We start from the raw sequence: 13,750 nt of genomic DNA, 5'->3' as shown, positions 1-13,750 counted from the left end.
CCTCTCACTGTTGTGGCCTCTCCCGTTGCGGAGCACAGGCTCCGGTCGCGCAGGCTCAGCAGCCATGGCTCACGGGCCCAGCCGCTCCTCGGCGTGTGGGATCCTCCCGGACCGGGGCACGAACCCGTGTCCCCTGCATCGGCAGGTGGACTCCCAACCACTGTGCCACCAGGGAAGCCCTAAATGTGCCTCTTCTAAGTTTTGTTTCTCATTAAATGTCGCCACCATCCACCCAGTGATCCACGTTGGAAATCTGGGAGTCGAGACCTCCCTGGTGGTCCAATGGTTAAGACTCTGTGGTCGCAATGCAGGGGGCCCAGGTTCTATCCCTGGTCAGGGAACTAGATCCCACATGCCACAACTAAGACCAGGCACAGCCAAATAAATTACTTACTTACTTACTTAATTCATTAATTAAAAAAAAGAAATCTGGGAGTCCTCCTGGAGTCTTCTAACTCCCTGACTTGACATATCCAGCCAATCACCAAGTCCTATTTGCCTCCTAAAAGTTCTCAAAGGTGTCCTCTTCCTTCCAGTCCCACTGATATTACCTTGTTTTGCATGAGTTTCATCTCACTCCTGGATTGCTGCGGTAACCTCCTTGATAGGTCCCTGCTTCCAGTCTTGACCACTCCAATAATGCTCCTCGTTTCCACCGGAGTAAAATTCCTAGTTCTGATCGTAGCACTCTCTGTTTAGAGCACTTTAAGGCTTTCTTCTTGCCCACAAGATAAAACTCAATCTCTTTCAATGTGGTTTATGGAGTCTTTCATTATCTGGCACCTATTTACCTCTTCAGTTTCATCGTTCACCATTCCCCTGACTCTATCGTTTAGCCTATTGATCCATTTTTTAATTTCCCCAACTCCCTAATTTCTTCCTCATTTCCAGACTTTTGCACTATGGTTTTCTGTGTCTAGAACACTATTCATCTGTTAAAAGATAATTTTCAGAAAAGGGTAAAATTATGACTCTCACACTGTTAAAGAAAAAATTATTCTGACACTTGTTAAAATGGTAAGAAAGACTTTATTCAGGACTATTGCAATAGGTGCCAAGGCTATCCCAATCAGAGAGAGATTGGGTTCAACTCTGAATACAGTTAAGGACAGGAGGATAGTTATAGCCAATGAGCAGAATGAGTCAGTAGATGGAAAATTACATCAAGAGTAGGGAGACGCTTGCTCAACCAACTTAGAATTCTTGCTAAAGGCAGGCCGGGGTGATCAGAAATTGAGGGTGAGGGGTTTCTTGCTAAACTGACTTAGCAGGATTTTTGCTAAAAATGGCTATAGGCCCAAGGATGAGGTCTATTAGAAAAGAGGGCTCAGGGGAGCCTGTCTAAAATTTGGTCAAGGAGAGAGTTTTTGTCAATACATGTATAAAAATGAACACCTGTTAAAGATTTTATTTAACTCATAAGGAAACCAGCAGATGTTATAACTCGTTAAAAAAAAAATCTCAAGAACAGACACATTTATAGATCAGAAATACAGAAATATGAAAATGGAGGCAAAATTGTTTTGTTTTGTTTTGTTTTTCCCACAATGTGGGGGGGGAGGGGAGTAGGGGGTTAATTGAACCTCTCTCAGACAGGACAGAATTTGCATGTGGATCAGTTAACCTACACAGAATTGTAAAATAGCTCCATGGAGACTGAATCTTATAAAACAGAAGGACATGCTATAGACAAGTCATTCAGGTTTCCCATGAGCCATCACTTCTTCTGGGAAACCTTTCCCAAACTTCAACTCGTGAATGAGGTGCAATGTTTAGGCTATCATATTTATCACAATATATTGTGTATAACTACCCTGACCCCCGTCACCTCCACCCCGACCCCGCACAAAAGAACATGAGCTTTTTGAGGCAGATACTGCGAGTTATTTAAGTTTCCTCAGTGTGATGATCTGCTCCTAAGTAGAAGCCGCAAGATAAAACATATTGCATATTAACGAAGCGTCCATCTTACTCTAACATCTGGGGAAACACATTCTTACATTAAAGCGGACGCTGCCCTTCCCTCCACACTCAACGTTTCCTTGTTTTATTAACCGTTTCTATTTCAAGGCCTGCGGGATACCTGGGGGATACAAAAATGCGCCAGAGCAGTCTGCAACGATGTACCCTGAGCAAGAAATAATTTTGATAATAAGTGGCACTAGGTTAAAGGGGGCGCCGCTGACACACCGGGAAAGGGGCTCAGGTCAACTTCGGGCGATAGTGAGGTCTTCCGATGCACCGGCCTCTCAGTACGTCTTGGCCCCGAGAAAGGTCCCGGTTTGACTTGATGTTTTCACAAATCTGAGGGGTGAGGGGTGAGGGGTGAGGGGTGAGGGGTGGGGGGTGGAATCCCGGGGGTGGAATCCCGTTGGAAGTCGGTCCGGTGGGGATGAGCCCCCGCGCCTTCTCCCGAGGAATCGAGCCCCGAGAAGCCTGCGCGGTAGCTTCACTCGTGCCCCACAGGCCGCGCGGTGCTCACACCCTGCGGTTCGCGGGCCGGGGCGGCTCCACCCGAGGCCCCGCCCCGTGACGCGAGGCCCCGCCCCCGAAGCTCCCGCTTCCAAGATGGCGGCAGCGGTTTCTCTCCGGCTGTCGGGGTGGTGGTGAAGACTGGCTGCAGAAGGTCAGGTGTGTGGTCTGGGGCTGGTGGGGTGAGAGGCACGGGAGAAAGGTTCGGGAAATTGGGAAGGTGAGAAGTTTTGGGTAAAGGCTGGAGACAGCCTTGAGCAGGGAGGGGGACGTAAGTGCAAGTATGGACAGAGGCCGGTGGGCTCACATTGCAAGGTAGAGCAAAAGCAGGAGGAGATTGGGGTGGGATGAGGGTGCTCCGAAACAACTGGGCTGTAAGCCCCTGCAGAGCGCTGACCACGCCCCTCAAGGTGAGCTAGCCCAGGTACCTCTGACAGGTTCTGCCCAGCCCTCCCTCTCCCTATCTCATTTCACCAGTAACCCCTGATCCCCACCTCCGATAGGACCGGGGAAATGTAGACGAAGGTAGGGGATGCTACCCCCATCCTATTCCCCGCCGCGCTCCGAGGTTGTTTGCATGCAGCTCCCAGGTGGTCACGCTCCCCGCACCTGCGGAGCTGGCTCGCAGAAACGTGAAGAACGGAAAGGAGCCAGTTTCCTCCGCCTCCCTGGGTTCTCTTGAAGCCACTCCATAGTCCTGTTAAGACTGCCTCACCCCCTGGCGAAAGTAAGATCTCCGATAGCTTCGCTTTCCCCACTCTCCAAACAGGTTGGTCCTGCTGGGGTGGAGGATCGTTAAGTACAGAGTGAATCTGACACACTAGAGGGTTACGGGGGAGAGGCCAGGGACCTAGCATCTGCTGCTGCACCCCTTTTCTCTCCAACCACTTTCCCTCCCTTCCCCAGCTGGGAAACCGGCTTCACCCTGATCTTCGTGTCTGCCCCTCTGCGGGTGGCTGGCTATCCTTGACCACTTCTGTTTCAGCTGGTCCTAAGATTGCTGTTGGAGTGCTGGATGGAGCCTTTCTCTGTCCTCTGTGACATTGCCAATTTTATATAATGCCTCACATCTCTGCTCCCCCGGGACCCCGTGGAGTCCCCATGATCCTGAAGAAGACAGCTTGAACCTAGGTGAGTCTATCTCTACCCCGTCTAAAATTGGAAGGAAGGTTCTCCAGAGAATGCTCTGAAATGGCCTTGGGACGTGAATGATGTAAGCATTCTTGGGGACTGATAGTAGGTGACAGGAGTGGTTTGAGGGAGGGGTGGAGGAGAGTGAAACTTGGGCTGGAAGTGACAGATGGTAGGTCTGCTACTGGTAGCATTCTGTTTCTTTCCATACACCTGTGTGCTCCCTTCTGCGACTTCGTTCTTTTCCTCTTTACCCCTGGCACCACCTTCATCCCTGCCCAATGATCTCTTTCTGCTGGCTTGCTCTCTTCCTGCCTGCCCCAGCACTCTCCTCTCCCCCTCTCCAGACTACACCCCAGGATGCTGCGGAGGCTGCTGGAGCGACCCTGCACTCTGGCCCTGCTTGTGGGCTCCCAGCTGGCTGTCATGATGTACCTGTCGCTGGGGGGCTTCCGAAGCCTCAGCGCTCTATTTGGCCGAGAGCAGGAGCCGACATTTGACTACTCTCATCCTCATGATGTCTACAGTAACCTCAGTCACCTGCCCGGGGCCCCTGTTGCCCCAGGGGGCCCCCCAGCTCCTCAAGGTCTTCCCTACTGTCCAGAGCGATCTCCTCTCTTAGGTGAGTGCAGAAAGAAGGCAGAAGTGAAGGCGAGGCCAAGGTGTGGGGACAGGGAGGCTTGGACAGGCATAGGATGGCAGGAGTGAGTCTTAGAACAGGAGGCTCACGTAACTGGAAGGGAGGCTGAGGTTGAGATAGAATGGACTCTAAATTTGGAGTTTCGACTGGGCTCTTGGGTTGAGCCACAGCCCATTTATGGGCTCTTCTTGCCTTGGGCTAGGACTTGCTTCTTTTGTAGATCACTCCTAGTTTAGTGGGTTAGTTGGAAGTCCATCTGTTCTCTCCATCCCCTAACTGTAAGCTTCTAACCTTGTGAGGCAGCAGGGAGTTATGGAACCCTTAAATAAGAAGGTAGGCTAGGTAAGGAGCCTTCACCTTCCAGACTTTGCAAAGCTGTCCCAGTGATGGGGAACTCAAGGTTTTGTGAGGTTTCTGAGCAAGCCCTTGGGGGAGCTGAGCCCCAGAATAAGACTGCCAGGGACATTTCTTCTTGCCCTTCTAATCCCTGACCTTGCCATTCCGTCCCAACAGTGGGTCCTGTGTCCGTGTCCTTTAGCCCAGTGCCGTCACTGGCAGAGATTGTGGAGAGGAATCCCCGGGTGGAACCGGGGGGCCGGTACCGCCCTGCAGGGTGTGAGCCCCGGTCCCGAACAGCCATCATTGTGCCCCATCGTGCCCGGGAGCACCACCTGCGCCTGCTGCTCTACCACCTGCACCCGTTCCTGCAACGCCAGCAGCTTGCTTATGGCATCTATGTCATCCACCAGGTACCCCCAATTCCCATACCCTTCTGATTTTCTTTCTTATAAGGAAGCCTCAAACAAATTCCACTCCACTCTCATATAATGGATCCCTGAAATAATTTTAAGAGGGTCAGACAAAAAAAAAAAAGAGGGTCAGACTGTTGAATGTGAGAAAGCAGGGGGCTTCCCTGGTGGGGCAGTGGTTAACAATCTGCCTGCCAATGCAGGGGACACAGGTTCGAGCCCTGTCCGGGAAGACCCCACATGCCACAGAGCAGCTAAGCCCGTGCACCACAACTACTGAGCCTGCACTCTAGAGCCCACAAGCCACAACTACTGAGCCCGCGCGCCTAGAGCCCATGCTCCGCAACAAGAGAAGCCACCGCGACAAAGCGTAGCCCCCGCTCACCGCAACTAGAGAAAGCCTGAGTGCAGCAACAAAGACCCAATGCAGCCCCCCCTCCAAAAAAAAAAAAATACACACACACACACACACACACACACACATATATAAAAAGAAAGCAGCAGCTGGCACTGCTCTGCCAACGTGTTATTCCCATACTTCTCCTTAAGGATATTCCCACTGTCCTATAATCTTCCATGATTTTTCTGTTCTTGAATTTGGAAGTGGATAGATTTGGGCTAAAATTCTGGGTTCTGCCACTTGTTCCATACGTCACCTTGAGCAAGATACCCAGCCTGCTAAAATGAGGCAAAGAGTGATCACTAACATACCACCTGTTCCACATGGTTTGTTTGTTGTCGGGATTAAATGCTAAACAGCAGCATGTAAGTGTCAGGCTGATGCTCAAAAAATTTTTTGTTGAATGGAAAAACAAAGAAGTTGTCTTTCTGTTCATTCTCCTTGTCCCATATCCCACTTTGATTTCCCTCTTTTCACTTTTATGCTTCTTTTCCATGCTACCTATAGACCTAGTTTGGTCCTCCACCATTATCTTCCAGGCCGGAAATGGAACATTTAACAGGGCAAAGCTGCTGAATGTTGGGGTGCGGGAGGCCCTGCGTGATGAAGAATGGGACTGCTTGTTCTTGCATGATGTGGACCTCTTGCCAGAGAACGACCACAATCTGTATGTGTGTGACCCCCGAGGACCCCGGCATGTTGCTGTTGCCATGAACAAGTTTGGATACAGGTAGAGGGCATGAGAGGGTACTGGAAGCAGGAATTCCACCACCCAGTGGAAGAAGGGGGGATGGCCCCCCAGAAGACTTGTGGAATCCAAGGATGTTTCTCTCCCCAGCCTCCCGTACCCCCAGTACTTTGGAGGGGTCTCGGCGCTCACTCCTGACCAGTATCTGAAGATGAATGGCTTCCCCAATGAATACTGGGGCTGGGGTGGTGAGGATGATGACATTGCTACCAGGTCAGACTTCCTGCCACCACCTCCCTCCCTAACCCCAGCCTGGATCACTGTCCTGTGAGACCACCCCTAGCCATAGCCCTTTACCACTAACTTTTAGCTCCCTGGTGCTGCACTGTGCCCATTCCTCTCCCTGAGTCTTTTCAGTCTACCCCGGTCAGGCTTTGCATGCTGCTCCCCATTCTTTTATCCTTCAGTCTCTTAGATCTGGTTAGTAATGTCCCTGGGAGAGATCAGATCAGTAGGCTATAGTATCACGGAATTCCGGAGCTGGAAAGGGGCCTAGAGACAGTTTAGTCCTGCCTCTGCTAGGGTTGCATCCAAACCACACTTCCTTTCAGGGCTGGGAGAGGAGAGGAGAGGCTCCACATAGCCCAGAGCCACTATTTTTTTTTTAAAAGCCTGTGCCGTTGGCATGCCGCCAACTTATTTTTAGCATGTGAAACATTTTGACCTTCAGCCTCAGCTGACCCAATTTCCTATCTGTCATTTGACTATTTGGGCTTGATACGCTGGACCCACTGCTTCTCCTCCCCCTTTGTCCTCTGATATGACATCTCTATGAATTCTTGTCTTCTGTATGTGTGTAAAGCACCCAGCAATTTCTAAATGTATGTATTCTTTCAGTACCTTCCCAGGCTATCTTCACTTCTTGCTTCTGTGTGTCGGAGTGGGAGTTTCTTTCTTTCCAGGTCCTGATTACTTGGTTCCACTCTTTTCTTAATGTGGGTGGTGGGTAGGGGATGTGGCAGAGCTGAGGCAGCTTAGCTACTCGTCTAAATGAGAATTGCTGAGCTTGGGTCTGTGACTCCCAGTCTTGCCCTCTCTTTGTGAGAAAATGGCTCCTCTCCTGGTCCTTTCCAGACTGCAGGGGCAGCTCCTGGGAGCCATTTAGGAAGCAAAGGTGGGAGGTGCAAATCTACCTCTGCCAATTGTTTAAAGCCCCCAGGGTGCCTGGCAGTAGGCCCTGAGGATCTGGATACATCCAGGCTTTTACATTCTCTTCAGCCATTTCCTTCTCTCTGTTTGACTTTCTCTCCCCTTCCAGTTCTTGGCCCTTTTATTTGCCTAGTTAGCAATAGCTGTTCTTTGTGTAAAGAAACGTGCAATTCCATCCTTGCTAGCCTTAGCTCTTCTTGCTCACCTGTCAGCAGCTTTCTTCTGCTCTGGATCCTCCAAGTTGCCCTCACTTTTCCCATAGGGTACGCCTGGCTGGGATGAAGATCTCTCGGCCCCCCACATCTGTGGGACACTATAAGATGGTGAAGCACCGAGGAGATAAGGGCAACGAGGAAAATCCCCACAGGTAGGATGGGAGGGCTGCCTGGGAATTATTACTGGATCCTCAGGATTCTGCACCCTAGCCAGGCAGTTCCTGAAGGTTCCTAGATTCCTGGCTGTTCCTTTCCAGGTCTTAGTCTCCAATCTCTAATCCTCAGATTTGACCTCCTGGTCCGAACCCGGAATTCCTGGACTCAAGATGGGATGAACTCACTGACATACCGATTGCTGGCTCGAGAGCTGGGCCCTCTCTATACCAACATCACAGCAGACATTGGAACTGACCCTCGGGGTCCTCAGACTCCCTCTGGTCCCCGTTACCCACCTGGTTCCTCCCAGGCCTTCCGTCAGGAGATGCTGCAGCGCCGGCCCCCAGCCAGGCCCGACCCTCTGCCTGCTGCCAACCACACAGCTCCCCATGGTTCACACTGACTCCTCCTTAATCATGAAACTGAATCAGAAGAGTTGTGTTCTCCCCACCCTCAGCTCCTCACTGCTCTTAGAGGGGATGTGGGGGAAATGAACTCTACTACCGTGCTGGGGGCAGGGGCCTCTCCTCACTGCTGGACTGGAGCTGGGCTCCTCTAGCCCTGGGGGGTCCCTCTTTCTAGGGTCACCAGCCAGGGCTTATGACTGTGAATCCTTGATGTCATGATTTTCTGTGATGACTCCTAGGAGTCCCCTGCCCGTGGGGTAAGAGCAGGGCTGGACCCCAAATCCCTTCCTCTTCCATGGAGAGAAGAGTGTTCTGACTTCTCCCGGGACCTCTGTGAATATTTATTCTATTTATGGTTCCCAGGAAGTGTGTTAGGAAGCCCCTCCCAGGGTACTTTCTGCCAGTGCTGGAGTAGCTCCCTCTTCTGGACTTTGCTCAGGGGGCTGGGATTTTGATATATTTTCTAATAAAGGACTTTGTCTTGCCTCTGCTCCTGCTTTCTGTATCCTAAGCACCCTTTACCTACCTTTGCTCACCCACCCCACCCACGCCCACAGGAGACAGAACAGCCAGACCAAGCCAAGCTCCAGCACCTTTTATTTTCATCGGTGAGAGAATCCCTGTCAGCAGGGGCAGGAAGAAGTGGGGTTTGAGGATCAACTGTTAGGTTCTGTGCCCAGGACACGGGCTGCTGCCTGGCGCCCACTCTCTATACAATCATTGACAGCAACCCCCTCATACGAGGCTCCGGCCAGAGTCAAAGGCAGCTTCTGAGCAGCCAGGAATTGGGTAGCTGACTCTGGGAGGAAAAGATAAAAGGAATGTTACAGCTGGGGGTCTATTTTCATAGCTCTTCTCAGCCTAGCTGCTTTCCCAACTTACCCAGTTTTTGCCAGTGGCCTAAAGTATACTGGGGGATACAGTTCTGGGGAGAGAAGAGGGGATACAGTGAAAGATTATTACTGATGTCCCAGGCCTGGGTAGACAATGACAAATGTACTAGTCCCTGTCTCCAGTGGGTAGCTGAGGAGTGTTTACCTTGTGTAGATGGACCAAGCAGTGACTTGGTGGCTCCTTCAGTCCTAACTGAGTGGCAGCTGCTTTCTCTGCCTCCTTTTGGAACAGCTCCTGAGATAAGACACTGCCCCTGGCTTCTAATGTCCGTAACCAGGAACCTCCCAACATCACCTAAGGAGGGAATACGGCACTGACCAGCCCGGCCTTACTATGCTGGGACACAGAGGAGCTCTTGGGAAACTCCCACTAAGCAAAGCTGCCTTCTCTCACAGTCACTCTGAGGCCAGGGGGACTCCCATCCTGCTCAGGGAAAGCAACTGAGTCATACACGATTCCCAGGATGCCTGGGTCTTCTGAGGATGGCACCAAATGTCCAAATCCCTGGAGAAAAGGAAGAGACTGGGTCAGGAGGGAAGAGTTCCAGTTGAGCCCACATCTCCCCTTCTTCTGTGTCACACCTGGACAGGCAGACGAGCTCCTCGGTACTGCAGATTCACCACAGCCACAGACACAGCAGTGATGGTACTCAGAGCACGAGCCAGCGGTGCAGCCTCAGCAGGGAGCAGCTTGCTGAGCACTGGGGGAGAGCAGGCAGAGGCCTGCCTCAGGAGGCATTCACACTTCAATTTTACCAACCCTCCTTGGGATTAGACTCCCACAGGGTTGACCAGTTCAGGGGCATGGCATGGTCCTGTTGGCCCAGAGAGAAGCTACGTTGCCTCCACCTGGTTGGAGAAGGGGAGGGTGACCACCACATTACCTGAAGCTGGAATGGCACTAATAATGTGGTCAGCCTCCAGGTTGCTGTCCCCTAGAGACACCTGAGAGGAAGAAAACATTTAAAAGACACAGAGATCATGGGAATTTTGCCTTAGTTTCCCAGGCAGGAGAGAGACTGGGTGCTGACTCAGGATGAAGAGACTAAGCAGTCAGCACAAAAATCATCCCCCCATTACTCCAGGAAGTGGGCCAGACAAAAGCCAGTGGGCTACTCTGAAATGTTTAGTGGAGCTCAGTGGTTCTTTCCCCTAGCTGGGAGCCACTTATATATATTCTATCCACAGGTTTGGATCAAACAGGTCTTGGAGGAAGGTCCACAAATAAGGCCTCGGAATGTGGAGTAGCCCATATTTAAATAGCTTCTAGGACAGGAGAACAAGGAGAAGCTCCAGTCCTGCCGGCTAAAGCATTTAGACAAAGTTGGAAACTCTAACAGACAGGTTCATTACACTCCAGGGGGCTCTCCTACCTTCCAGCACCCTTCTGCTTCGAGGCTGAGCCCACAGACTGGCTGACCTCTGAGAACACTGACACCCCTACTAGTCAGGTGGGTGTTAAGGGCCTGAGGCAATGTCTCCAGCCCTGCACGGAGTGACCACTGGCTCCAGCGCTCAGCCCGAGCCTGGCGAATAAGTGCTGAGTCTGGCTGTGGGCCCCGCCCTGCAGAGGAGGAAGTAGAGAAGAATCATTAAAATAGCACCCCTTGCTTCCAGTCCCTCACTCTGGCAGTCCTTAGTATCTTCAACCCTTGAACCAACTCCCCCCTCACCTGCCCCCAGCAGCAGCCCCAGTAATATGGAACGATGGGTTTGCTCAGCTTGGAAGAGACTGGGAAAGCAGGACCTGATGCTGAGCTCACGGCTGTTGCCTGCAAACACTCCACGGCAAAGACTGTCCATGGCTAGAGACGCCACCTTAAGGGTGAGACTGGGATTGAGAGGCCAAGGAATAAGTTGCACTGATTTCCACTGTCCCTGCCTGGCAGAGAATAGGGGTGCGGTGGGGTTTGGCTGGAAAGCAGTCCCACTATTACAGAAGGATGGAAAGGAAATGAAGGCATTCACCCCCAACACTGAGTTTGGGGGGCTACTGGGTATGAAGAGAAGAGGGCATTTTCAGATGATACAGAAGAGGCCCTAGTGGTAGGTTCGAGTATGGGGATCTGCAGCTGGTTTAGGAGGGGAGGGATCTGGGGGCTTCTGGGCGGTGTTACCTCAGGACCGAGGCGGCGCTGGGCGAAACTGTGCACAGTCTCATCAGGGTCTTTGCCCCGGGGTGTAGTCAACTCCTTCAGCCCAGCCCAAAACAGAGGTTTGGAGAAGGGAGGTGAAGGGCGGAGTAGCCCCCTGCATGGAGGAAGGCACAGTGAAGAGGGAGCTCTGATTTAACCCCCCAGCTCCAGGGGGTCATTTCCATTCATTTGGCCCCTTTTGCTGGGAGGGCTGACACACTGGAACATGAGGAAATGGAAGGGATGTGAGAATGGAAGCAGACGAGAAGGATGGCAGTAAGGAGGTGATAGCATTACCTGATGCCGGAGGGCAGGGCGTGCAGGGCGCCACCTACATACAGGAACCTATTCTGGGCAGCTGCGTGGTCTCCCCGGACAGGCAACACTTCTGAGTCCAAGCCAAGCTCGGAAACCTGCTCCACACGTCCTCAGAAAGAGCATAAACTAAGGAAAGGACTGACCACCAAATCCACTTGCTCCCCTTCACTCTATTCTCTAGTGAAGGTCCCTCCACAATCTCTCCTAGGCATTCCACAAGCCGCTCACCATGAGCAGGGTCCGGGCTCCCAGGACTCCCGCCGGCCGAATTCCTCGAGGTCCAAGTTCAAAGACAGCACCATCTGGCCCTCGTACCGAGCGGATCCAGCCTCCCAGGCGCTCGCTGCCCTCCACCAATACCACCTGGGGACAAGAGGGAGACGCTGCGGCCTATAGCCGCGGCCGCGGCCGCGGCGGCGTAAAGGGTCAGGAGGGGAATGGGGCGGCGCATTCCCTCTTGCTGGAAATGGGAGAGGAGTATTAAAGGAGGCTCCCTCTGGCACGGAGGGTGGGGGCCACTCACCTTGGGAGGACAAGGGGCCCGGCTCAGGTGGTAACTAGCGGCCAAGCCGCTGATCCCTCCGCCCAGCACGACCACGGTCCGGCCCATGGTGAAGCCTGCGGGTGTGGAGGCGATACGGACAGGCTGACCAGAAGCACCCTGCTCTCCAGAAGACCTGCGGGTTCCGCGTTCCACCCCCGGCCATTCGCTGCTTTAGGGGAAACTAAGGCAGAGCCCGCGGATGGGGTGGTGGAACTGTGAGGTCCCCGCCCAGGGCCTAGGACTCACCCACGAGAGGAACGAGAAAAATGAGGGGGAAAGGAGGAGACAGAGGTCTCAACACATCATGCCGCCGGCGTCCCAGGGGCGGGGGCTGGGAGGTGGATAAGGGCCGCACCCACGCTATCTGCTAGCGCAGGACTCTGGGCTCCGACCTGCCGCCAGTCTTCTGAAGCGCTTTCCCTCCCGCCCGCCCCCACTAGGCCTAGAGTTTCAGTCCGCGGCCTCCACCGCCGCAGCACCCCCCGCCCCAGTTTTTCGGTCTCTCCGACTCTCCGTCCGCTCTATTCTCGCGGCACACTCCTGACCTTACCTTCCTGCTCCTGGATTGGTGGGTCCTGGAAGGCCCCGATCACAGTCACCAATGAAAACACTGAACCGGCAGCGGCTCCTCCTCCCGCAAAGGCGGAGGGTTGGCCCCTGTAGAAGATTGCTCCGTGGAGCTGGAGGTTAGTTAACTGGTTCGATGCCAGTTTGGAGAGAGCAGCCATATCCATCACTGACTTCCCCTCAAGGCTGGAGCGGCGAGAGCTGCGTGCTGGTTAGCACTCCCCAGCTCGAGCTTCCCAGACCCGGCTAGGCTGAGAACCCTGGAGGGAGGGCCTCATGAGCTTTGGTTGTAGGGAGAGTAGATAGGGACACTGGAGGCTGGTCCGTGGGGAGGTGGCTCCATAAACAGCTCCTTGATGTTAGCAACAGCCTGGACCTACGGGAGTTAGGGCGGCCCGGCAACGTACCGTGTTTATCAACAGGGGTCCTTGGGCATCTCGCTCTCGAGGGGGCAGCCCCCTACGCCGGCAAAACCCGTCTACCCAGTGCCTGCGCTCTAGCTCCAGGCTTCCCTACAGCTTCACGAGTCTCAAACTCGCTTTCCCTTTTCCTCCCAATGTAAACCTTCACTGCGTGGTCAAACCTTGGCATCAACGTGTCCTGGTCCGGCACCTCTATCCCCACTCCCACCCCCACGTCTTTGAGCGCGCCCCCATCTGTTCAGAGAGGGAACTGAGTCCCAGGAAGACTCCAATTCGGCCTAGTTCTGTATCTCCACCCCCTTTAAGCACAAATACAAATAAGGACATCATTTTTTCTTAATAAATTTATTCACAAAAAAAAGTGAGACTGTAGAGGGTCTGGGGGCTGTACACGGACAGGGGCCTGGGGAGCTGTGTACATGGGGCTGGGAGACAGGGGAGCCTCCAGGTAGAAGGGTATTTTTTAATAAAAAAAATAATGGGAGGTACAACCACCCCCTCCCCCCTCCCCGATTAAAAAGACACAAAAATAGACGTCTCTGAGGTAAATGGGGAGCCTGGGGGCTTGAGGGTGTTGAAAGGGTTTCACAGGTGCCAGGGCTTAAAGGGGATGTCACAGGCACCGGGGTGGCTCCTGCATCAGTTGGTAGAACAGCACGTAGCCCTCACTGGATGCCACCTGGTTTTCACTGACAGGGGAGACACTAGGAAGAAGGGAGATGGGGAAGGAGGTGTGATCATTCCTGCATATTCCCCCCTCCCCACATGATCAACCTCACAGCATCCCGGTAGTGATCAGGAAAC

The 13,750-nt window shown here is 53.0% G+C and overlaps 3 protein-coding genes across 5 annotated transcripts in view; 1 reads left to right on the top strand and 2 right to left on the bottom strand.

Annotated features, from left to right (window-relative positions):
- Nucleotides 1–2,568: 2,568 nt before the first annotated feature.
- Nucleotides 2,569–8,552, top strand: B4GALT3 (beta-1,4-galactosyltransferase 3). Of its 2 annotated transcripts, none has more exons than XM_007467129.1 (8): nucleotides 2,569–2,631; nucleotides 3,458–3,603; nucleotides 3,951–4,225; nucleotides 4,757–4,992; nucleotides 5,932–6,122; nucleotides 6,231–6,353; nucleotides 7,552–7,656; nucleotides 7,790–8,552. In XM_007467129.1, exons 3-8 carry the CDS (start codon nucleotides 3,964–3,966, stop codon nucleotides 8,061–8,063), a joined length of 1,191 nt encoding a protein of 396 aa, XP_007467191.1. In that variant the 5' UTR covers nucleotides 2,569–2,631; nucleotides 3,458–3,603; nucleotides 3,951–3,963; the 3' UTR covers nucleotides 8,064–8,552. The 2 variants fall into 2 exon arrangements, with proteins under 2 accessions (XP_007467191.1, XP_007467190.1); XM_007467128.1 differs by having other exon boundaries at nucleotides 2,592–2,631; nucleotides 3,928–4,225.
- A 95-nt stretch (nucleotides 8,553–8,647) lies between these two features.
- PPOX (protoporphyrinogen oxidase) lies at nucleotides 8,648–12,426 on the bottom strand. Its single transcript, XM_007467130.1, has 12 exons — nucleotides 11,937–12,426; nucleotides 11,642–11,776; nucleotides 11,393–11,508; nucleotides 11,078–11,210; nucleotides 10,634–10,778; nucleotides 10,334–10,524; nucleotides 9,845–9,905; nucleotides 9,543–9,661; nucleotides 9,355–9,465; nucleotides 9,106–9,255; nucleotides 8,950–8,992; nucleotides 8,648–8,866 (listed from the first exon to the last, which is right to left on the bottom strand). Exons 1-12 carry the CDS (start codon nucleotides 12,021–12,023, stop codon nucleotides 8,724–8,726), a joined length of 1,434 nt encoding a protein of 477 aa, XP_007467192.1. The 5' UTR covers nucleotides 12,024–12,426; the 3' UTR covers nucleotides 8,648–8,723.
- An 849-nt stretch (nucleotides 12,427–13,275) lies between these two features.
- USP21 (ubiquitin specific peptidase 21) overlaps nucleotides 13,276–13,750 on the bottom strand; it is a 6,449-nt gene continuing 5,974 nt past the window's right edge. For both annotated transcript variants that reach the window (XM_007467126.1, XM_007467127.1), the window contains exon 13: nucleotides 13,276–13,650. In XM_007467126.1, the coding sequence (XP_007467188.1) occupies nucleotides 13,560–13,650 (91 nt within the window). In that variant the 3' untranslated portion in view covers nucleotides 13,276–13,559. The remainder of the gene's footprint in view (nucleotides 13,651–13,750) is intronic.

The sequence above is a fragment of the Lipotes vexillifer genome, unplaced genomic scaffold, assembly GCF_000442215.2.
Source record: "Lipotes vexillifer unplaced genomic scaffold, Lipotes_vexillifer_v1.1 scaffold902, whole genome shotgun sequence".
In the NCBI taxonomy this organism is placed as follows: domain Eukaryota; kingdom Metazoa; phylum Chordata; class Mammalia; order Artiodactyla; family Lipotidae; genus Lipotes; species Lipotes vexillifer.
This window is presented reverse-complemented; position numbering and strand designations above follow the sequence as displayed.

Excerpts from the sequence above, each read along its gene's own strand:
- B4GALT3 (XM_007467129.1), top strand. The coding sequence starts at position 3,964 with ATGCTGCGGAGGCTGCTGGAGCGACCCTGCACTCTGGCCCTGCTTGTG. Across the intron at positions 4,226-4,756 it reads AGAGCGATCTCCTCTCTTAG|TGGGTCCTGTGTCCGTGTCC; the intron begins GTGAGTGCAGAA and ends CCGTCCCAACAG. Across the intron at positions 7,657-7,789 it reads AACGAGGAAAATCCCCACAG|ATTTGACCTCCTGGTCCGAA; the intron begins GTAGGATGGGAG and ends TCTAATCCTCAG.
- PPOX (XM_007467130.1), bottom strand. The coding sequence starts at position 12,023 with ATGGGCCGGACCGTGGTCGTGCTGGGCGGAGGGATCAGCGGCTTGGCC. Across the intron at positions 11,211-11,392 it reads GCCCTGCCCTCCGGCATCAG|GGGGCTACTCCGCCCTTCAC; the intron begins GTAATGCTATCA and ends TCCTCCATGCAG. Across the intron at positions 10,525-10,633 it reads GGGGCTGCTGCTGGGGGCAG|GGCGGGGCCCACAGCCAGAC; the intron begins GTGAGGGGGGAG and ends CCTCCTCTGCAG.